The sequence below is a fragment of the Saccostrea echinata genome, unplaced genomic scaffold (genome assembly GCF_033153115.1).
Source record: "Saccostrea echinata isolate AGI-Se365-2 ecotype Australia unplaced genomic scaffold, CSIRO_AGI_Sech_v1 ptg000010l, whole genome shotgun sequence".
In the NCBI taxonomy this organism is placed as follows: Eukaryota; Metazoa; Mollusca; class Bivalvia; order Ostreida; family Ostreidae; genus Saccostrea; species Saccostrea echinata.
This window is the reverse complement of record NW_026889759.1, coordinates 10,358,554-10,383,888: the sequence shown is the minus strand read 5'-3', so window position 1 is coordinate 10,383,888 and position 25,335 is coordinate 10,358,554. Positions and strand designations below refer to the sequence as shown.

The 25,335-nt window shown below is 36.2% G+C and overlaps 1 protein-coding gene across 1 annotated transcript; it reads right to left on the bottom strand.

The window, feature by feature from the left end:
* Positions 1-223: 223 nt before the first annotated feature.
* Positions 224-20,827, bottom strand: LOC133184364 (SCO-spondin-like). The gene is made up of 33 exons (XM_061319412.1): positions 20,468-20,827; positions 16,771-16,909; positions 16,441-16,620; positions 16,136-16,303; positions 15,831-15,989; positions 15,570-15,710; positions 14,855-15,025; positions 13,701-13,865; positions 13,452-13,616; positions 13,196-13,360; positions 12,934-13,098; positions 12,688-12,852; positions 12,439-12,603; positions 11,912-12,076; positions 11,664-11,828; positions 11,409-11,573; positions 10,874-11,038; positions 8,017-8,181; positions 7,770-7,934; positions 7,517-7,681; positions 7,230-7,394; positions 6,978-7,142; positions 6,453-6,617; positions 6,177-6,341; positions 5,833-5,997; positions 5,581-5,745; positions 5,305-5,469; positions 4,666-4,830; positions 3,590-3,754; positions 3,065-3,241; positions 2,642-2,803; positions 2,083-2,508; positions 224-954 (listed from the first exon to the last, which is right to left on the bottom strand). Exons 1-33 carry the CDS (start codon positions 20,825-20,827, stop codon positions 890-892), a joined length of 5,778 nt encoding a protein of 1,925 aa, XP_061175396.1. The 3' UTR covers positions 224-889.
* Positions 20,828-25,335: the final 4,508 nt, after the last annotated feature.

Genomic DNA, 25,335 nt, shown 5'->3' with positions numbered 1-25,335 from the left:
TTGAAACATAACTTAGTATTGCTGGATTGCTGAGGAATTCTCACTTTTAGCATTAATTGCATAATTGTTCCACTACATCGAAACAGATCCCACATTCTCTCTCTCTCTCTTGTGTGTGTGTGTGTGTGTGAAGGGGAGGGGGGTACTGGTACATGTGTATATTCTTTCTCACAGACGCCATATGGTTACGCCCTTGTCTGATCATAAATAAATCAAATCTAGAGATACTGCTTTGCAACATTTATTGGCAACAAAATATAACAACAGTTAACAAAACTATGATGACAAAGAAGTTATATACATTACAAGCTATTCTTAGTCCGTTCTGTAATGATCTTGACGTCATCACTGAATTTTGTTTAAATTTTCCATGATTCATAAGTTGTAACATGTTTGTAATAAACGTCAAGTTTCATTAATTCTACCTTATTTACAAATGTTTACTATTCTATTTTTAAGCGCAGTCGAACTGTCCCCTAGGGTAGATTTACAAAAATGGAGACCAATTATCTGCGCTTCTGTTAATTTTGTTGGTGCATGTAGTATAACGGACTCAGTGATTGGTCAAATTGATACACAATATAAAAGACGTCACTGACGAACATAAAAACATGAGACATAAGCAGAAGCATCGCTACTTTGTCTATCTGAAAGCCAAAGGCGTACAAGACGAAACACCTTACATTCACACCCCAAAACATTGAAGTGCGCCGATTGTGTGATAGCCCTGCTCTGTCTCTTGATGACCTGTATTAGCAAACAGATAATCGTCGTCAAAAATTGAAATTCAATAAATAGATACCATTTCTTATGAGTGTGTATTGATGATAAATGAAAAGTTAAAAGACAGAAGGAAATGCGCGCAAAAAGCTGTTACAGCCGCTATTCCCTACGCCACGCCCTGACAACGAACACGCCCTATTGTATGCGCTCCCTGCTCCATAGGTTCATTCCCTACAAAGACAATATAAACACAAATAAAAAACAAGCACAAAAAACGAAAGAAAATTGTCCTCTTTCTTTGAATATCATGCACCATGCCCCAATCATTACACATTGTTTGCCCTAAGACAGGCGACTGTTGTAAATCGTGAGTAATGAATGGGGCATGTGCGGTGATATCCAGATAAAGGCGTAGTTCCAGTTTCCGGTTGTCGATTCGACCATTTCTTTAGCAAGCAAACGTTATTCCAAGGTTCCATACGCCAACACTGGTCCAATAGTGACGTATCCATCCTCAGATGCGCTACCTTTAGAAATAAGGTCATCGGATTTAATAAAGAGCCCTACTCCTAGTCTGAGTTAAATTTTCTACTGCAATTTCTTGTCATAAATTTTACGATTTGTTATGTAGATACTAAGGCGAATTTTACCTCTTTGCTGGAAACAAAATATGAATAATTTATTGCAATGGAAAATAAATGTTAATTGTTTTCCTTATATTAATTGTGTTTGCATAAAGAAATTACATTATTCTTTCATTTATTAAGCATATAATTTTACGAAATAGTTTTAGTACCACACTATTATATGTTCAACATTCGAAATATTTCTGGCTCGCATGCAAATATTTGAAAGCCCGGTTGCAGTGTTTTAAACATGACAAAAACAAATATTGCTTAATCTACACAAAGCAACAATATGCACTTCTTTTTTCAATGTGTGGGACATTGCTGGCTTAAAAAATGTAATATATTTTTTATGTGAATATTTTTGAGAGCTATAATGCATGTGAACATTTTATCTGTATGTCCTTTTAATATAAACATATTATGTCAAAATGAAAATCTAAATTATGACTTCTTAAGAACATCATGCAAATATTTTGATTTAATTAAAGGATATACTAGTATGGATAAGGATGATTAATACTAGTACATGTCTTTACAATGATATGTTAAACAAGATTCATGGAACAATGTGCACTTGTAAACCCCATTTTAGAAAAAAGAGAAAAAATCTAAGTGAATGCTACCTTAATAGTGTCAATGAGTAGAAAAAAAGTGTTAAAGAATTTACATTAAATTGGATACCTTAGACATAGAAATATACGTATGGAATATTTAGAGAGTTAAAACTCACCGGTATCTCCTGCGCGGAAAGCCAGTATAGGTAAGTCATCCTTGTACGTTATGTATCCCTCGTCTGATCGCCATTTGAAGTCGTTACTGTCACAATTACAGGGCAGAGATGCATTTGCGCATGTGCCAGTGTCACCACATGCGCAATTTCCACTACCTGGCTTGGCTCCAGCAAAGTAAGAAGACGGTATTTCGTAGTTACTGAACTCGCTACTACGATTTGTCCAAAATGTTGTCCAAGAATCCATTTGATGAGGATTGTGTATAACAGAGCCCTTGCATTCCCATCTTAGATATTGTTTGCAGTATTTTGAAGCATCAATAATTGCAATCACGTGGTCAATGGAAACACTATAGTTCAATTTTGCTATGTACTCTCCTGCACCTTCGAATCCAAATACTCTGGTACGTGATTCTCGGTTATGACCTAAAAGAAATTATGATTACACATACTAGCATATGCTATTCCCACAATTCATTGCCTTGACGAATCAGGGAACTTTCTTTGTCATTTACAAGAATCAACACATTTTGAGCACCATATCATTTCCATATCTTACCTATCACAGTCAAACCCACTCCACCTTCTGCTTCCATATCACAATGCAGCCATACTGGTTGTAGTTCAGGTTTCCCAGACCATTTGTCTTTTCGTTCGGGTTTTAGTTGAACCATGCCACTTTCTATCATTCCCCATTCGCGTAGCTCACTGCACGTGGAAGCTGCAAGTAACAAACAGAAGTCACTGGTTCGTATCGCATACTAGAGAAAAAGTTCGAACAATTTTGAGGATTTCTAGCCAGCTTTCCTAAGATGCAATTTATAAATATTTGACGTAAATTTTACGTAAATTCAGATGAGAAAAAAAAAGATTTAAAAGTCTCTCACTATCGCAGTTGTTTCACTCCGATAACCACCATCGAAAATACATATATATTGATGATGACAAAGAAACCAAAGAAAAGATATAGTGTTTAGTTTACCAAAAGGCCTGCACGGGAAGGTATTGCAGTCCTCAGTGCCATTGCTTGTTCCTTCGCATGGTGCAGTGAGATCACCATATGAAGTCGTATTGCATTCTCGAGTTCGCCATCTTATTCCTGTTCCACAGGTGGCGCTGCATCTCGACCAACCCGACCATGTCATCCAGTCTCCAGGAACTGAGAAAAGCATTCATAAAAAAATTCTTTTCCACCCAATGTTTAATTTGGTTTGCAATCGAAAATGATGTTATACAAAAGTACAGCAATGTATAATGATAAATACAAGAATAAATGGGAAAAATGCAGAGAAAGGGGTGGTAGGTTTGCGGTGAAAGCGCACAACGTTAAACAGATAACACTCAAGCCTATGCAAATTTTCAAATGACCTATATGAAAAAAAAAAATAAAAGTGATATTATGAATATCTTTTTTTTTAAAATCATTTACTTGTAAAATTTTACTACAATTATTCTTTTCATTATTTGTTACAAATTGGTATTATAAATAACATAATCTTAGTCATACTCGGACAAGGATTTAATCCACATTCTTGTTGTTCCTGATCCGCCCCTTCGCAGTCCGCGCCTCCGTATCGTGGTCCATCACAAGTCCTGTTTCTATATTGTAAACCCCCACCGCAGGTCACCGAACAATCTCCCCATACGGACCAAGTCATCCACACGCCGTCCTCTGTGATAAATCAAATAAGTAACCACAATTTAAACTATATCAGGATTAAAAAAATAAATATGAAGTTCTACTGAGCAATTTTTGTATACGAGAATATTGCAAACTGAGTTGCATACGTGGTCACATCAGCAACAAACATACATGTGCTACACAATGTCTGTAATATTTTACATTTATTTGTAAGAAAGGGTGAAATGGTCTTGCTTTAAAACCACCGAATTTGTTGATTTGTTGAACTTTTCATCAATTTCATCTGTTAACATCCGCCACCATTCCAAATCAAACAATAATGTCACCAACTATTCATATCTAAACTAGAGAGTGCATTAGTATTTGATTTGAATTTGTTTTAATCTTTCAATCCCATTTTTAAGAAGAATAAATGTGAGTGCACTACTGAGAGTTTTTAATGATATCCAAATTAACAAAGCATACTCAGGAGACCATCACCGAGAAATTTATCACAACAAATTTCCTTCACCAGTATCATGTGATACCTGGACGACCAATCAGACGCTTTATATAAGAGCTTGCGGACTGACAGGGATGGGTATTGCAACCTTGAATTGAATATTGACCACCAACGCAAACACCACCAAGACAGACCCTACTACGCAGTCGCATTCCTCCGCCACAAGGAACACTACATGCGTACCAAGGAAACCATGAACTCCAACCCGTAGCTATGTCTGAAGAAAGAATTTGTCGTCACCAGGTACTGTTTATTCGCAATGAATTGTAAATACGAGTGAATCCATATCCAATACTACTTGTCTATGCGACTTAGTAAGTCATTCGTCATTTGTCTAAAAGTAGTTTTAATTCTAAAATTATTTCCATCAACAAGGAACTTATGTAGAAAGGGCGCAATTTTTGTCCATTTAAAAATCATTGAAAATGAATTTACCTACCTGGACAGTTTTGTGTATTACAATCCTGGGTTTCTGACCATGCCCCAGAGCAATTCTTACCCCCATGAAGGGGACCATCACATGTACGACTACGCTGCTGAGATCCGCCCCCACAAGTAACATCACAAGTCCCCCAAACCGACCACTCCTTAAACACGCCGTCCACTGTAACATTGTCAGCATTAATATGACAAAGTGAAAAAAAATATCATTTATGGATATACCAAATATGTGTAATGTATTTAGTACAAACAAGATTCAAGATAAATTATTTCAAAATATTTAACTAAATAACTTATATTCTTAACCATGACACATTCATCAGAAAGCAAGTACTTTTCTTGTTTATCAATTTATATGATTTTTCCACTTTTCCATTTTTAGATTTTTTTTGACATAAATGATCAGATTGTTTGTCACAATCTTAATATCCAAAATGTTATATTTCCCTGGAGTGCTGAAAGCAAGAAACACACAGTGAATTGCAGTAAATTCCTGCAAACTCGTGTCATTTGACACGAATTTATAAGAATTTGACAAGATGTGAAAAACTATATCTAAAACACCAAAACATTGAAACGCGAAAAAACATCATAGATTTCGTCATCTGTAAAAGAAATATTCTTCTTGGCCTCTGACCAGGACACGGTTGTGGATTGCATTCTTGAGACTCTTCACTTGGTCCAGTGCAGTTCGATCCTCCATAAAATGGACCAAGACAATCCCTAGAGCGGATCTGTATCCCAGTACCACAAGACAAACTACACACTTCCCAGTCATTCCAGTTTTTCCAAACGCCATCCACTGAAATTGAAAAAAAATACTGGTTTTAAACAGATGTTAATTTGTAAATATGAATACAAACTCATTGAAAAAAACTTAAAAGATTCTCTAAAATCTAATTCTTTTACACACCTGGGCACGGGTGTGTATTACATTCCTGGTAGTCATCTATTGGACCTGTACAATTTGCTCCGCCATGATACGGCCCATCACAGGTCCTATTCCTCCTTTGTGTTCCTCCTCCACAAGTGACATTGCATGATTCCCAGTAACCCCAAGACATCCACTCTCCATCAACTGAAAAAAAGAGATAAAGAGAACTAGTACACTGGATTCATATTTTAACATAACTCTAAATAGGATTTGGGTGTAAATGCTTCCTACTTGGACATGGATGTTCATTACAACTGGTCGATTCTTCAAAAGCCCCTGAGCAGTTGTCTCCTCCGTAGAAAGGTCCGATGCAGGATCTGTTTCTCCACTGAACTCCACCTCCACACGTCAGACTACATTCATACCACTCCGACCAGTTGCCAAACAATCCATCCACTAGAAGGCAAAAGCAATTTCACATTTCTCCAAATTTTCTGTGGGCAGTTCAAAAGAAAATATTAATAAATAAAAGTAAATGCTGATTTGATCTTGCTCTCGTAATTTTAAGCACATACATGTATGTAAACAAAAAAACACATAAAATTTAATGTAAAATAATGACAAAGTTCCATCACCTGGACAGTGATGTGTATTGCAGTCCCTGGTGTCAGTACTATTTCCGGAACAATTCAATCCGCCGTGGTAGGGGCCATCACATGTGCGATATCTCGACTGATTTCCTCCACCACAAATTTCGCTACAGTTATCCCATACTGACCAGGTATTCCAAATGCCATCGACTTAAATTATTATTTTCCATTAGCACACTGGTGTAATTACAAAATTATTAAAGATAGTTAATAATACAATAATAATTATGACGTTATTTCATACAAAGAAGATTGTCATACTTGGACAGGGAAAAGTGTTGCAACTGCTTGAGTCGTCCTCCTCACCCTCGCATGGTTTACCATCGAAGAAAGGTCCATCACATGTTCGATTACGTAAGCGTGTTCCACCTCCACAAGTGGCATTACATGAACCCCAATCACCCCAGGGAAGCCAAAGGCCATCCACTGTAACAATCACGTAGTATTTTATCATTCCACACAAAATTAAACAGTTCTACGAAACTATTACGCTCTCTATAAACACCAATACTAAATAGGGTGCCTGCAAAACGATCTTTTATTTTACATATAAAGCAACTACTGCAGACTACGACACGGACAGAACAACAGTCATATGTAGTGTAGTAACTTTCTACAGCGTGGCAGTATTTACTAAGCGACGCTGACGAACGATACTGACTTGTCGGAATTGCAGAATTTCAACCATGTCACAAGAGATCTGAAACAAACCGTGCGATGATGTTATGAAATGAAAATGACAGATGAACAGAGGGTGATTCATAGTAATTTGTTTTGTTTATTTACCTGGACATGGGAAAGTGTTACATTCCTGATAATCAATCCAAGAACCGTTACAAGAAGCACCACCAAAAAATGGTCCTAGACACGTGCGCTCACGTGATTGATTCCCTCCTCCACAAGTGACGTCGCAACCTTCCCAAGTACCCCAAGAATTCCAAACTCCATCAACTAAAATAAAGCATAGATAAAGAAAAGTAAGTTTTTGACTGACTTTCCATTACACATAGAGTTCAATTACATCAAGTTTCACTGTACCTGGGCAATTATGATCATTGCATGTTCTGTTCTCGTGAAAATTTCCCATGCAATCACTTCCTCCATAAAAAGGTCCAACACAGGAACGTGATCGGCTTTGCTCCCCTGATCCACAGGATAAAGAACAGTCTGTCCACGCTGACCACTCCATAAATACGCCGTCCACTAATAAAAGAAAGTATAGATTTTTTATTGTGGTTCTTAATAAATACATGCATATACATTTATGCACAAATTTGATTCTAAAAATATGAATATTCAGACCGATGCTCAAACAAATGTAGTACCTGGACAGTTATGTGTGTTACATTCTCGAATCTCACTGACATTTCCCACACAATCCTGTCCATTGTGATACGGGCCATCACACGTTCGGTTTCTTAATTGTGTCCCCGTACCACATGTCATGCTACATTCTGTCCACTTGGACCATGGATTGAAAACACCGTCAACTATAAATAGATATATAGAAATATTTGAATTGTACAATGACAATTGTAACGTGTTAAAAAGGTACATTACAATCTTCTACTTTCTTACCAGGACATGGAAAATCGTTACAATCTTTTAGTTGTATAGACTCTCCTGTACAATTTTGTCCACCAAATTTATTCTCCGTACAGTAACGGTATCTTTGAGATTGTCCTTTCCCACATGATACTGAACAGATGCCCCATGAAGACCATAGACTCCACTCTCCATCAACTACATAAATGATGTGCTTTAATGAAAGTTTAAAATACATTTTACTATTCTATTGATAATATTGAATATTGCTGGAATTTACCTGGACAAGGAAAGTCTCCACAAGTCTCGCTATTATTCCGCGGTCCAATACAATCCTTGCCACCAAAGAATGGACCTATGCAGCTTCGACTCCTGTTTCGCATAGACCCACCGCATGAAACGGGGCAGTTTGTCCAGGTTGTCCATTCAGTGAATAGTCCATCAACTAAAAATATATATTAACAAGAGGCCCAAGGGCCTTAACGGTCACCTGAGTACAACAATTTAGAGGATCCATAAACTGATAAACGAAGCTTTGTTGCCCAATAGCAAGGAAAATAGTACGATTAAGATCATAATAGATGTCTGTATTATTACCTCTCACATTGGCCTCACTTGGCCTTTGAAGAACATTTAAAAAGATGTTATTTTTGTTTCATTTTTATTCATCTATTATTCTCAAGTCTACCTGATTATTAAAACTATGAAAGTACTTTTTGCATTATACAATAAATGTTCTTGCATTATTTTCTTATTCTATTAATCTTTCAAATACATTATCTATAGTGATTAATTATCAAAGGTGAATGGCAAAGGTGAATAACTTCACTCAGTAGAATACAAATTAATAGAGCCCTGGCAAGGACCAGAACACTTGACTAAATGGTCCAGATGTTCAAAATTCTGGTAAAAATACCTTGCATATTAAAACTTTTACTCTGTTTGCTTCTAATATGCCCAGGAGCAGAGGAGATTTTCAAAGAAATAATGCATTTTCACTATTTAACACAGCCCTACCCTAACACCAGAACCCATGACCTAGGGTCATGAAAATTTACAAATTTGGAAGAGGTATACCCTCATCATCATAACTATGCAATTAGTTGAAGATTTTCAAAGAATTCACACATTTTCACTATATAATCAAACCCCCCCTCCCCCCCCCCCCCGAGAAACAACAGAACCCCTGGGACCACAAGTTTTAAAAATTTTGTAAAAGCATCCTTGCTCATCATAACTATACACTTGTTTCTTTGCTTTATAACCAGGAGTTAAAAAAACATATTTTGAAAGAAATTATGAATTTTCACTATATAATCAATAGAGTCCCCCCCCCCCCCCTTCACCAGAACCCCTGACCCAGGGGCCATGAAATTCACAATTTTCAAAGAGGCAGCCATGCTCATCATAACTATGTACTCAGTTAGTATATTTCATACCAAGGAGCAGAGAAGAAGATTTTCAAAGATTTAATGCATTTTCACTATATAATCAATAGAGCCCCCCACCCCCTAACACCAGAACCCCTGACCCAGGGACCATGAAATTCACAATTTATGAAGAGGCAGCCATGCTCATCATAACTATGTACTTAGTTAGTTTATTTGATACCCAGGAGCAGAGAAGAAGATTTTCAAAGAAATAATGCATTTTCACTATATAATCAATAGAGCCCCACCCTAACACCCAAACCCCTGACCCAGGGGCCATGAAATTCACAATTTTGGAAGAGGCAGCCATGCTCATCATAACTATGTACTCAGTTAGTATATTTCATACCCAGGAGCAGAGAAGAAGATTTTCAAAGATTTAATGCATTTTCACTATATAATCAATAGCACCCCCCTCCTAACACCAGAACCCCTGACCCAGGGGCCATGAAATTCACAATTTTGGAAGAAGCAGCCATGCTCATCATAACTATGTACTCAGTTAGTATATTTCATACCCAGGAGCAGAGAAGAAGATTTTCAAAGATTTAATGCATTTTCACTATATAATCAATAGAGCCCCCCACCCCCTAACACCAGAACCCCTGACCCAGGGACCATGAAATTCACAATTTATGAAGAGGCAGCCATGCTCATCATAACTATGTACTTAGTTAGTTTATTTGATACCCAGGAGCAGAGAAGAAGTTTTTCAAAGAAATAATGCATTTTCACTATATAATCAATAGAGCCCCGCCCTAACACCCAAACCCCTGACCCAGGGGCCATGAAATTCACAATTTTGGAAGAGGCAGCCATGCTCATCATAACTATGTACTCAGTTAGTATATTTCATACCCAGGAGCAGAGAAGAAGATTTTCAAAGATTTAATGCATTTTCACTATATAATCAATAGCACCCCCCTCCTAACACCAGAACCCCTGACCCAGGGGCCATGAAATTCACAATTTTGGAAGAAGCAGCCATGCTCATCATAACTATGTACTCAGTTAGTATATTTCATACCCAGGAGCAGAGAAGAAGATTTTCAAAGATTTAATGCATTTTCACTATATAATCAATAGAGCCCCCCACCCCCTAACACCAGAACCCCTGACCCAGGGACCATGAAATTCACAATTTATGAAGAGGCAGCCATGCTCATCATAACTATGTACTTAGTTAGTTTATTTAATACCCAGGAGCAGAGAAGAAGATTTTCAAAGAAATAATGCACTTTCACTATATGATGTATATAGCCCCGCCCTAACACCCAAACCCCTGACCCAGGGGCCATGAATTTCACAATTTTGGTAGAGGGCTCATTGCTTATTACAATCATGCCAACAGTTTGACTGCTTGATGTCCAGGAGTAAAGAAGAAGATTTTTAAAGATTGCTTTAATTTTGGTGGTTTTAGTCCCACCCCTCAGGCCCCAGGGGGGCAGGGACCATGAAATTCACAATTTTTGTTCCCCTTCACCCATAGGTGCTATATGCCAAAATTGGTTGAAATTGGTTGAGTGGTTTCAGAGAAGAAGCTAAAAATGTTCAAATGTTAACGCACGACGAACGACGAACGCCGACGGACAAAAACGGATAGCAATAGGTCACCTGAGTGACTCAGGTGACCTAAAAATGTGTTCGAAGCATACAGTGTTAGTAAGGCTGAATGTATATCTTGTGGTAATCAAAATGCCAAGATACCTGGGCATTCCTTAGGAAAGCATTCTTGACTTTCTTCATCTGTTCCTGTGCAATTCTTCCCGCCATTGTACGGTCCGTCACAAGTACGGTTCCTGGACTGTGTACCCAACCCGCAAGATACGTCACATTGTGACCATTCTTGCCATGTATTCCATATACCATCCACTATAGAAAACACTTATCTACCACTACTTACGAAAGACTGTTTACTCCAATGTAGCATTGACGGAGATCCTTCTTCCTTCTTAATAGTATTTAATAGGAAGGAAGGGTAAAGCGTCTTTGCTACAGAAGGAGGAAAATACAGCAACAAAAGCAAGTGACTACAATGAGTACAACAGTGACATAATTTATATGAAGTTCATACACTTTTAGAGGATAAGCTGTGTATAGATCATGGACAGAAGGAAGTATTCAAAATTTATAAATTTTTAGTTTTCATGAGCAAAAAATCATCAAAGCAGATAAACCATTGAAAGCTTACACCATAGCATACAAAAGCAGACGATACACACCCTGAGTAGTATTAACATACCAGGACAACTGGAAGGATTACACGACGTTGTTTCGCTGGATGAACCAATGCACTCTGCACCGCCGTGTTGAGGCTCTTCACAGATTCGCGTACGAACCATGAAACCTCGTCCACAAGAATGGGAACAATCTGACCAATTTGACCAGCTTTGCCAAAACCCATCCACTATAAAGAAATAAATGTGAAATTTAAGAAAAAAGCCAACATTGTTCATTTCGATATTTATAAGCAATAAGTTATAATGAGTGTCTTTACCTGGACAGGGGAATGTATTACAATCTTTCACTTGGGCCCATTCACCGGTGCAATTTTGCCCTCCGAAATAAGGACCCTCACATGACCTATTTCTAAAATGTGTGCCATTCCCACAAGTCAAGGTACATTCGGACCAATTTGACCAAGTTTTAAAAACACCATCAACTGAAAGACGAAGTCATGGACATTTAAAGAGTGTCCAAAAAAGAATCAAAGCTTATGCAAAGAAATATTAAACAACACATTACCTGGACAGGGGAATGTGTTGCAATCTTGCATCTCTAAAGACGGCCCAGAGCAGTTGTTGCCTCCGAACAAAGGTTGTTCGCAACGGCGTCTGCGCCAAACAGATCCTCCTCCGCAAGAGACATTACAGGAGGTCCAGTTGGACCATTCATGCCAGAAACCATCGACTGTGAAACAGCACACAGCAAATACACGACACAGCACAGCACACAAAGCACACAGGAAAAACAGATACAGTTATGGAACATTTCAGAAGTCACTTGGGTTAACTTTTATTTAGAGTGTTTATTAACTAAATATTCAATTCAATTCCTTTTTTCTTTTTGTCATACTAATATTCTAGATGGACTTACATCTCATTTCTTAAATATATATTCGTGAATATCTGAAATTGTTCATAACCTTAAAGTTCAAAATGTTGGTTATACGAAAAAAGCCACTTCACTGCACTGCAATTCGAAAAAAAACTATTGTGTGTAACTTACCCGTAGAGTATTTACATGAAAACATAAAAATTCTGTGCCATTACCTGCACAAGAATGAGTGTTGCATAATTTTGTTTGGTTCCAATCTCCCTGACAGTCGGTGCCATTATAGAAAGGACCCGTACAATTCCGTGATCTTGTCTGTTCTCCGGTGCCACAACGACGACTACAATCTGTCCACGTACTCCAAGTTTCCCAAACGCCGTCAACTAATAAACAGACCAACAAAGAAAGTGAAAGCAATTGGTATTATTAAGCCTTCTTTTGAAAAAAATACTATGAATTGTCCTTACTTGGACACTCGAAGTTGTTGCATGTTTGACGTTCCTCATCGGGACCTTCACAGGGATCTCCGTTAAAAAGTGGTTCATTACACGCTCTCCTTCTAGCCTTTTCTCCTCCACCACAAGTTACATTACAGTGGTCCCATTCAGTCCACGGTTTCCAAAAACCATCAACTGAAAGAAAAATTCTTTTAGAGAGTTATTTCGTTTGTAAAGAACAGATCACTTTACCTAATGGATTTTTGCAATTTATACCTGGACATGAAGTAGTGACGCAGACTCTTTCTTCAGTATTGTTTCCCGTGCAGTCACTACCACCGTGCAAAGGACCCACACAAGTTCTGTTTCGCCACTGTGTACCGTTGGCACAAGTCACAGAACAATCCGACCAAATCGTCCAATCAGTCCACACACCATCCACTACAAAAAAAAACAATTGGGCAATATTTTATATCAATCTTCATATTTCATCAATGCATAGGTACCAAAATGTAAAAAGTTTTCTTTTAACATTCACCTGGACAAGGATCTTCGTTGCACCGTCTTGATTCCTCAGAATGTCCTATACATCCATCTCCACCATGTTTTGGCATGTTACATTCTCGTGTCCGATTCTGTATTCCACCTCCGCAAGTTACTGAACAAGTATCCCACTCACTCCACATTTTCCACGAACCATCCACTAAGTAAATACATCACACATAGCATATACCCTTTGGATAAATTATTTTTCCAATACTGGAAAAGCATTTACATTGCATGACAATGTTTACCTGGACAGGAGAATGCATTGCATGCCTCAATTTCATCTTCTGGTCCAACGCATTCTTTTCCTTCATAGAATGGTCCTTTGCATGTGCGAGAACGATTCCTTGTGCCGTAACCACAAGTAACTGTACAATCGGTCCATTGAGCCCATTTCTCCCAAACCCCATCAACTAAAGGAACGTAATAAAATGTTAATATAAAGCCATCAAATCTTTGAAGTTAAACATTAAATCGGTAATTACAGATTAACTTGCCTGGACACTCTTTTGGAAAGCAAGATGTTGTTTCTTTGTAGTCGCCTGTACAGTTTTGACCGTAATGGTATGGCCCAATGCAAGAACGGGTTCTATATTTGGTCCCATTGGCACAGGATACGGAACAATCTGACCAAGTCGACCAGTCCTCCCAAACACCATCCACTGTCACATTGAATATTACATGCAGCTTATGAGTTAATGTTATTGACAGTTAGTACACATATAGGGGTTCCGAGCACAGGAAACATGCTAATAACATGCTAGGTACCGTGTGTTTGGACATAGCAGTAGCAGGCTTTTGATTTGTAAAGAAGTTTGATAGTTGTGGTTGAGAATTTGCGGGAAATACTGAAGCTGGAAAAGGGATATGCACATTTATTTTACCATAGCAAGAGACGTTATTGCAAGTCTCGTTTTGATAAGCACTGCCTAAGCAGGACCCCCGAGACGTGTCGCATTGTCTTTGGCGGGAAGTTGTCCCGCCATCACATGAAGCAGTACAAGCTGACCAAGCTTCCCATGTTAACCAAACGCCATTTCCTACAGAAATCACGTCACATTTAGTCAATCTCTTACTTTCGAGCAAAGAGTGACTGAGGACGTTTTCTTTGAAAATGCAAAAATTATATAACGTAGAAAAATGGAGAAGAAAAAGATTTTTGTTTCCCTTTGAAAACACTGCCAAACCTTCTTATAAGCAAAATTTGAAATTGCTGTGATCAAACAGGTATTGTAAATTTCAAAGCAAAATTTTGCAATATGTGAAAGAGTTTTAATAAAGTGTTGTGGTAATGAAATTTAATGCATGTGTATAGTACTAGTATGAAAGAATATTGATACAGTTTGTCTCACACATGAAGACGTAATTGTGAAAATGTGAACTCCAGAAAGCTCAGAAAAGTGATGAAATATCATAGTGAAACAGTGAAAAAACACATATAATACGTAGTATGTTATAAATCAATAAATAAAGTACAATAGACTTGTGTGTATTACAATTTTGTGAAAGATATAATAGTGTACGAAATATACTGGTATACAAAGAAATATTTGTCTTGTGCTTTTATTTTCTTTGTTTTAATTGTGTTAATTTTAATGACGAAATATTTGCTTTAACAGTAAAGAGAAAAAAATATATATTTTCAACACACCTGGACACATTTTCATCGTGCATGGTTTAAACTCAAGGTCATCACCAGGGCACTTACGACCGCCAAAATTTGGAGGAGGGTGGTTACAGACACGAGTGCGCGTGCGAGTTCCGTTTTCACAGGTGACGGAACATTCTCCCCAGGAAGACCATAAACTCCATGCCCCACGCACTGCAAAAGAAATTTACCTCACAATTATCTACTTAAGGTTGTCCATTCCTCAGGTTTTGAAAATCAGCAGTTAAGTAATAAAAATGCTCACAAGAATATCTCTGATTTCACAAAGTATTTAGTATTTACCCAATTGTATTTTTTAAAAGTTCATCATTACAGTTAATCATATTATATAGGGAAATTATCAAATCTCAAATATTTTTTCAGGAAACGCAAATAAAAGTACCAGGTATGGATTTTCTTATTAAAATTGATCAACAGTTATATCTTGGAATAAAAAAAAACTATAGGTATCCAGGCATTCTAAGAAAAATGCATGTTTTTTTTTTATACTTAAAAAGTTTCTAAGACTTCAAGGCAAATTGAATCATATTTAGATAGGATGTCCTTAATCACACAAACATTTTTTTCAATATCTTTATCGCAAAAAAAAAATTGTGTATCTTTTTACGAAACCATCTGGGCGTCTCCATATGAGTGAAAAATTCTCGAGAGGGACGTTAAACAATAAACAAACAAACAATCGAAGCCATCTGTTTACCCATGCACTGAACTCCAGCGATAACAGAACACTGGTCAGATTCCACTCGGCGACATTGATGAAGAAAAGATTCGTCTCCTGAGCATTCCAGTGTCACAATATCCAAGTCCTCAGCTTTGCCATACGTTCCATTGGTCAGTGCTTAAAATAATCAGAAGATCAAGAAGACACTCTTTATTTTGTGGACATTATACGTTTAGTACACAGAAATAGAGTAAACAAGATATTCTATAACAAATAGTATGGAAAATACTTTTTTACCGATATGGGCTCCAAGGAAACCTCGTTGTTTGCACGCGATGTCTGCTGCCTTTTGATTCCACTTCTCTCCACATACTTGTAACCATTTCTTGGTATGGCTATTGAATATATCTACACGTCCTTCTCCGAACTTTACACCGTTCTTCAAACGTACCATTCCTAGTGGACAGTAAAATGTGATCAATTAATGACATTGAATTAATTTTCCCTGGTTTTACTCTGAACCCTTATTTGATAAGTCTAATGTTAAATTATTTTAAACTGCTTAGATAAAATGCAGGCAGTTAAAGTGATAAGATCAGTACCATTGCATGGAACTCCATCGCATGCCATTGTTTCGTTTACAGGACCAAGACAATAACGGTCAATGCCGGGTTTTCCACCATTTCCACAAGACCGTGTGCGAGAGCGAGAGCCTATTCCACAGGTGTGCAGGGTAGAGCACTCTCCCCACGTTCCCCAGTCTTCCCACACTAAAAGATACAGATCATATTCATTCCAAAAACAAAATTTCAATAAAAGATACAGAAGTGATTGCAAAGACGCCCATTATATAAAGATGTTTAGAAATACATTTTAGAGCTTTCATAAAGTATTTTTAACATCTTACTTGGACACTTTCTAAATTGACATGCTTTGTATTCGATATCACGTCCATAGCACTGAGATGAGGACAGATCTGCTCCATTATCTAGGTTTTTACACTTCCTCTGACGGACATGGTAACCGTTGCCACAAGAGGTAGAGCACTGAGACCACTCAGCCCATGACGCCCAGCCCAAACTATCCTCTAAAATAGCAAGAAATGATGAGTATACGATGCTTTGGGTAAGAAATCGCGCGTGTATATACAATTAACTTAAAATGAATCTTCCCTAAGCAACAGGTTTTGTCGGTTTTCCTTGGTAAATTTTCATAGAAATGGAAGGTTCTTTTTTACCTTCAATATCACAGACATCTCCTTTCCATCCATTCTGACACAGGCAGAAGTAGGTTCTGTTTCCGGTTACAGCGGATACCGTATCCAAGCAACGCCCATTGTTCTTACACGGGTGATTTCCACAAGGCCCAATGGCATCCTACAGCAAATTTTTCATACACATTCCATTCAATGTAGATCTAAGTTTTCCAAGCTGATATTAAAATAAGCAGTAGCATTTTGGTAGAATTCCATGCAACATTATTTTTATTCATCTTTGCAAGATTGTTTATTAATACTTAAAACCGTTACATGAAATTGTTTTATTAAAATTAGAACAGAAAGGTAGGGGAAATACTTGTTGCAAACAATTTCAGAGAATTTTTCTGTTTTTAGTAACCATGGAAATATCTTTTACCGAAATCAAAATCCAAAAAACCGAGGCATAGTATTGTGTATCTTGGTGTAATCTACAAGAGACCAAAAACTGTAGGAAGAGTAACGGTTAAACAAAATGTCTTCAGACAAACAAACAGAACGGATGGACGGCTGACACCTTACCATTGCATAAGCTCTTCTGATCTTTGACAAAACGATTATTTCTAATCTAATGGGTCTGTGTAACACTTATCAATTTCAAAATTAAGAAATGTTGCAAAGTTTAGAACGCTAATATTTTTATTTGAAATTCTTAGAAGATCGATGGGACACGATCAACAATTTTGACCAAATATATTATTTCCTTTTTCAAAAGGGGACCCAGACTGACAAAGAAAAAAAAATCCATCCCACATCGTATAGACAAAAATATTCACGACCCCTTTGCCTACTTTTAGTATGTAGCCACTTTTACGAGCACATGCCAATTTTTCATATTCTTTTCATGTTTGTAAAAAATGTTTACATATTTGAAATAGAAATAGAATTGAATGACGGGTTGAACTCATAGTTCTTTTAAACAATTAATACTACTTAGTCTTTTAGTCAAATTTCTTAACCTAAAAAAAATTTAACACTTCAAAAGTTAAAATTTTGAAGTTTAGGATAAATCCGAAAAAAAAATATTTAATTTCATTTCAGATAGTTAACCTAATTTTACTTATCAAGTAAAGGTTTAAAAATGCAACGTTTGGAATTTAATTTTTTTTTCCTGGACTAAAATTTTAAAATTACAAAAAGCAATATCACTTTTTTTTCTTTTTTTTTAAATTAAAATTTTTTTAACCAAACATATAAAAAATCTTAAAGAAATGTGACGTTTTAAAAAGTTTTACACCCATACAAAAGCCTTTGGTAAATTGTAATTTCATAGCAGCTGAATCGCTCCAAACGTATGCATTATCTGCAACAGAGATATGTTTTCCGTGATCTGAGGAACGAAGCGCACGATAGCAGCTCATTAGCAATACTGAATACCTTCGCTAGCGAAGTAAAAGTACCATAAGATAAAGTTTGTTTTTGCTGCAACTTGTCTTTTAGTTTCCTAAACAAAATAAGTTTAGGTATTTTAACAAGGTTTCTTGCAAGGTACTGTTATAATCAATAATTAGGGATTAAATAAACTTTCAAAACTTGTGTTCTATGACTTCTGTCATATATCCATGATTTTTTAAATCTCACTAAGATAAAAGGATAAACAGTGACTTACTAACAAAGTATATGATACATATCTATTGCAAAAAAAGCTTATATACTTTTCTGTACAATTTTTAAATTCTTTAATTTTCAGTGAATTGTTAAATATTAATAAAAATAATTTAATTCATGGATTAAATTGAAGATAATGGAATGTAAAAAATTTTATCATCATCTAATAATTTTGTTCAAGATAAAGAAGACAAATGTAAAGCAATAATTAAAATTAATTAATTATGAATGTCTCATTGAGTCAATGGTTTCTGACAAAAAAGGATGTGCATATATAAACTTTTCACATACCCTGGATAATCATGTTTCATAATAAAAGTTAAGTGCAGAAAAAATACCATTTTGTCATTTGCAACGGTAGTATATGCAAAATAAAATTTAATTCTTCTTAAACTTTTTTCAATCTTTATTAATCATTTTTGGTACTGTAATTAATATCCGGAAACTCATTATGTTTGGTGTTTATATCTTAATAAGGTACCCCTATGGGCGGCGGAAGGGTAAAAAAGACGTTTATGCAAAACGAATGATTAATTTGCAAAAAAAAAAAAAAAAAAAAAAAAATACTTAAATTCAAAACAAATAGCTTAAGATAAAATCAACAGACTCTATTGCAAAATCAACAGACTTGCAAAATGATACAAAACCAACAGTCATTTAACTAAATTGACGCTAAATGGCGTGCAAAAAAAGAGCAGTAATAATCTGAATTCACGCTAGATGACACGTGAGTCTGTAAAATATGGAAAGTCAAAGGGTTCAATTTTGTAATTTCTTAAATATACACATATGAAGCTTAATTTATAGATTAAAAATTCGTAATCTGAAAATTGTTCTATGATAACTTGATTCTTTTAATTATTCTGTGCAAAACGTTTTGCAACTGGATTCTGCTGATTTTGCCGTATAGTCTGCTGATTTTGCAGTATAGTCTGCTCATTTTATTTTAAGCTGTTTGTTTTGTGTTTCAATATCATTTTTGAAAAATTAATTGTTCCTTTTGCATCGTCCTTTTTTTTTTACCCTTTCCGCCGACCATACGCTCCAATGGTAGGGAGTGGTTCATGCAACATTTTTTTATAGAATAAAAAATAATGATAATAAATATCTGATGAGAAATGAAAACAAATTGAAACGTAATAACAATCTTTCAACGGAAGCATTAAGCAAATTTTAAAATCTTTTATTCATAACTTTTATGTATGTTATCAATTAGGAATTATTCAATCGACCCCCCGACCCCCCCCCCCCCCCCCCAAAACCGTCCCATTTCTCCATGAGCAATTCTAACACAACCATAAATAGATCGGTAGCTCTCGAGAGCGATAAGGATTCGAAAACAACTTCTTATTATACATGCACCTATGGATAGTGTACATACACCTCCCCATTTTCTAAGTTTTTTTCCCCTGAAGACACTATATACCTGAATTCTTAGTATATAATGCGTAAATTCTTCTATCTGATATTGTTTCAAGTTAAAGTTCAATTTATTCACCCAAACTAAAACACTGGTACACACGGTACATTAATAATATATATACATTTTAAACAAACTGTATAGAGGTACATTTACAATGCAAAATTATTACAGAAAATGAATAAAAATAAAAAAGAGGGGGGATATATCAAGGAGGCACCCCTCCTTTCTCTTTCCACAAGGTACCTAACTCAATTTCAGACACCCCCACTTCAAGCTCGTATTTTATTAATTTATCAGTTATTAACCTGACATTGTTTGCTTCGAGAGACTTCTTTTCCAGTCGTCCTTCATCGAGCCTCTTTATTGAAAGCTACTCACTTATTTCTCGAAAATTACCTCAATGCATTTTAAGACTTTACAGAAGATATATCAACTTATAATTATATATTAAATGTATACTGTTTTGTTATCATCTGTACTATAAATAGATATCAATCTTAAAAGGACATATACTTGTATTATAAGTAGCAATATATCATTATTTTCAAGTCCGTTTGAAGATTCTCCATAATTTATAAATGATATTATTATGTAAAACGTCGCATTCGTTATTTAAATATTTTAACTACGGTATGTGACATTACTTACCAGACTTATTGTGATTGCGTCTTTCGTGTAATATACAATTCCAGTCGTACTAGAGTCATTGGTCAGATCCTGAGGAAATTCGACATGCGTAGCGTCGTTTAGTTGACACTGACGAGTCTTTGACGCAAAGTTAAACGACTGACATCGAGGCGTTCTGTGGCATTCCATGGCGCACTGAGTGGCTTGGAACTTTGTCGAGAAATTAGAAAGTTGATGGTTTCGAAGCTCATGTCCACTGTACGAAAGGTTTGAATTCACATTAAAAGCAACGATTTTAGAATGTCTTTGAATTTCTGTGATTTGACTACAAGCATGTGTAAAAAGTAACAAAAATAATAATATCCCAGGTGCAGTGCTCATCTTTTGGCGTTGCTTTAGTTCATCAAAGACACCGTTCTAAGATATATCGGAAGATTTTTCCATCACTGATGACGTATCATCTTTAATTATTTATTTAATTAGTGGTAAAGCAAGAAATAAAGGGTAGGTATAAATAATTGTAAAAATCGAATGGGTTAATTAAATTTGGTTCTGTGGCGCTCAATAATGACTTCGACTACCTGTTGTGTTCTCATACCTGGGCCAATTTCATGCATATTTGATGGGATACCTGGCTGTTAATAGCAGAAAAAAAGAAAGAAGACACATGCAGACAATACCTTGGGTTTATTTACCGTCTGATTTAATTGAAATTCGATAATTTTGTCAGCGGAAGTAGATTGTTTCATTTTCTTGATTTTCATAGACACGAATAAGAAAAGAAAAATCATTAATCTTGAAAAAAAGAACCGAGAAAAAACGATTTTTTTTAAACATCAAAAAGAATACACCCCAAACACAAACATCTTGACTATAAGTAATAATTTTAACTTGTAGATATGTTAATCCAAATCACTTTTTGTTGAACATTTACGGCAGTAATATATAATTTATTAAGCAAATGTTATAAAAAAGGATATAAGGTAACCATTAAAATTTGGATCTTAAACAGCCTTGATTTTTTTTATTTTGCAATCATTAGTAGTCGTGAACTCTGTTGAGTTATCATTTGCATAAACCGAATGACAGTTCCTAGTATATGGTGAAAACGCAGCAAATATAATTCTCACATCACAGTTTCTGTCAACATTATCATTAACTTTGAACAACATTGCAGTTGTTGTTTCCAAAAATCCTTGCCGACTAGCACTTGTTGTTTGGCGAGTTTGTTACCCAAAACTCTGGATTTTTTTTTTTTTTTTTTTTTTTTTTTTTTTTTTTTTTTTTTTTGCAGTGACAAGTGTGTGTGTGTGTGTGTGTGTGTGTGTGTGTGTAAAGGTCGAAGATAACGAACAGTGATCAATATCTTAGAGAGAGCGGGAAATCAATTAAATACTGATGTTGCCTACATTTTTAATTACATAGTATGAGGTACAAAACTCGAAATGAAAGAAAAATGTTATACGTACTAATTAAATGTGTAGAAGAAACTCAAAAATTATTACATATGATTTTTAATTTAAACATGCACAAAGGCCGAATTTCAGTTCACAGAAATTTAACGCCCAAGTGAGTCCAACTTAGCAGCGTTTATGTAGTGAGTTTCTCTCACGTAAACATGTATTTTATATTTTGGTTAGTCAAACTGAATTTAAAGGAGGTTTAATGGCTAACGGTGATTAAACGTTTGTCTAATACAAGCTTATCTTTTAAAAAGATTGGTGAGCTAGCGCTGTAGCATAATAAAATACAGAAGATACCTGAACCATTTGTTAAATTTGCTGAATCGATTAATTATTAATAAAAAGGCACATTAATTGGAGCACTGGGGGGTTGAGTCGGGGGGGCGGGGGGTCATAATTCAGAATGGTGAATCTAAGAGTGGACTTCACGTCGGCAATGGCATAACTCCTAACTGTGCTTTAAGCATTCTGTATTCTACTGTAATTTCAATTTGGAGGTGAAAAAAAAGGTCAGTAGAACCAATGAGCACTAGTTTAAAATATTCCAGTGTGGTACTGTTTTTTAGCAATCGCATCTTCTCGGAACTTTCCGGCAAGCTCGGTAAACATATCCGAGGTTGTGGCGGTTTTCCGAACTTGCCGGAAAAATCAATGAAGGTAGATTAGAAAAGCTAGGTATTCATTACAATTTTAGAAATAACAGTCTTCGTTTTATAAGACCCGAGTAATTGTTACTTTTTGTTCATTTACGTGCAGGATAGACAACAAAACACGAAACTTCAGATCATATGTATTTTCAGATGATAAAAACTAAACTGACATGTCTTTCCGACATACTCTGAAAAGATTTTTTTCCGAGCTTGCCGAAATTATCCAGGAAGGTGGTATAACTGTGAGGAAAGCTAGATGTCTAGAATCTTGGCATTATATGACCTAAGTTTTTCTTGTACTTTTATGTGTAGGTTAGACAATAAATTAAAAAAAAATCAGAATCCGGATCTAGACTGGTATTGCCTGTCTCTAACGTAAGAAATGTATATCGCACATATCAGACAGGAAAGGCTAGTGTAAATTCTGATCATATCTATATTTGTATGACAAAACGAAATTGTTATCGCACAGTCTATCTACAGTAGTTTTCCCAGAATGCCCGACCGTGAAGTCGAGCATGCGTATTCCAGAAATATAGACTAACGTAGTTGCTAGCGCTCGAGAGCGCTAGCAATAAAGCAGAGAGCAATGACTGCTGTTTCTATTCTGACCAAGGGGACATTAGTTAACAAACCCTTTACAGTAAATGTAACATTCTCCTTTTCTTCCACCCTGCACCACTCTTACATACTATATTTTAATTTGTGATTAGTTGTAGTTTTTGAAATTTGCATAACGTTACTTCGGACACTAAATAGTTAAATCAAATAATGGTCCCTTTGAATTACGAAGGCAAAACGGTCTTTGCTTTCTATTTGATATTATTCAAAATGTTCAGTACCGTTAACCATCAATAAGTTTACATACTATAAAAGCCTTTAAAGTAAAACAGAAAACAAGTGTTAATTTGAATGACTTACGAAAAGGTCAATTTTCAGTGCGACTTCTCTCACGAATCACTGACGTTCAAATTCTACGCAATGAAAGTCGGAGCCCTTTTTGCTTTCCATTTTCAAGGTAGGCATCATCGTCGCAAACCACAGCCAAAATGTACGATCCTCTCCCATAGGAGAGAGCTAAGAGCGGACTCCGGACCGTAGCTGAAACTTTGCAAAAGATAGGATACATAGCTCAGCACAAAATTGAATATCAAAGTAGTTATTTATCTGTTTATAGCCTTCCACCAGTTATCATGTACTATATATGTACATGTACAATGTAGTCTTTTTAGCAATGTCAATGAATCTCTTGAAGATGGGAAGAGAAGATAGACAAGAGTATGAACGATTTAACCATCACCACGGCAACACACATACATGTGAGATGGGTACTGAGATCCAAGGAGGAAACAGCCACGTGAACCTGAATGAAGCTCAAGCCTGCAAAATTGAGATGTATGGTTAAAAAGAAATGACAGCTTACCCCAAAATTCATATTGAAAAGGGGGAGTTTCGATAAGGCCGCTCAGCGGCCCACTTTTTTTCATAAAAATAAATTTCAATTTCTTTTTAGGTCACCTGAGTCACTCAGGTGACCTATTGCTATCCGTTCTCGTCCGTCGGCGTGCGTCGTGCGTCGTGTGTTAACATTTGAACATTTTTAGCTTCTTCTCTGAAACCGCTTAACCAATTTCAACCAAATTTGGCATATAGCATCTATGGGTGAAGGGGAACAAAAATTGTGAATTCCATAGTCCCTGCCCCCCTGGGGCCTGAGGGGTGGGGCTAAAACCACCAAAAATAATGCAATCTTTAAAAATCTTCTTCTTTACTCCTGGACATCAAGCAGTCAAACTGTTGGCATCATTGTAATAAGCATTGAGTCCTCTACCAAAATTGTGAAATTCATGGCCCCAGGGTCAGGGGTTCTGGTGCTAGGGTGGGGCTATATAGATCATATAGTGAAAGTGCATTATTTCTTTGAAAATCTTCTTCTCTGCTCCTGGGTATTAAATAAAGTAACTAAGTACATAGTTATGAAGAACAAGAGTGCCTCTTTCAAAATTGTGAAATTCATGGCCCCAGGGTCAGGGGTTCTGGTGTTAGGGCGGGGCTGTATTGATTATATAGAGAAAATGCATTAATTCTTTGAAAATCTTCTTCTCTGCTCCTGGGTATCAAATAAATTAACTAAGTATATAGTTATGAAGAACAAGAGTGCCTCTTTCAAAATTGTGAAATTCATGGCCCCAGGGTCAGGGATTCTGGTGTTAGGGCGGGGCTCTATTGATTATATAGTGAAAATGTATTAATTCTTTGAAAATCTTCTTCTCTGCTCCTGGGTATTAAATAAAGTAACTTAGTACTTAGTTATGATGAGCAAGAGTGCCTCTTCCAAAATTGTGAATTTCATGGCCCCAGGATCAGGGGTTCTGGTGTTAGGGAGGGGTTCTATTGATTATATAGTGAAAATGTTATTAATTCTTTGAAAATATTCTTCTCTGCTCCTGGATATTAAAATGAACTAAGTTAGTACATAGTTATGATGAGCAAGAGTGCCTCTTCTGAAATTATGAATTTCATGGCCCCAGGGTCAGGGGTTCTGGTGTTAGGGCGGGGCTCTATTGATTATATAGTGAAAAGGCATTAATTCTTTGAAAATCTTTTTCTCTGCTCCTGGGTATTAAATAAACTAACTAAGAACATAGTTATGGTGAGCATGACTGCCTTTTCAGAAATTGTTTCATGGCCCTTGGGTCAGGGGTTCTGGTGTTAGGGATGGGCTCCATTGATTATATAGTAAAATTGCATTAATTCTTTGAAAATCTTCTCTGCT

Coding starts and splice junctions, on each gene's coding strand:
- LOC133184364 (XM_061319412.1), bottom strand. CDS start 20,827: ATGAGCACTGCACCTGGGATATTATTATTTTTGTTACTTTTTACACAT. Junction 15,711..15,830: donor TTTCCTTGGAGCCCATATCG/GTAAAAAAGTAT, acceptor GATTATTTTAAG/CACTGACCAATGGAACGTAT. Junction 15,026..15,569: donor CGCTGGAGTTCAGTGCATGG/GTAAACAGATGG, acceptor TTTCTTTTGCAG/TGCGTGGGGCATGGAGTTTA.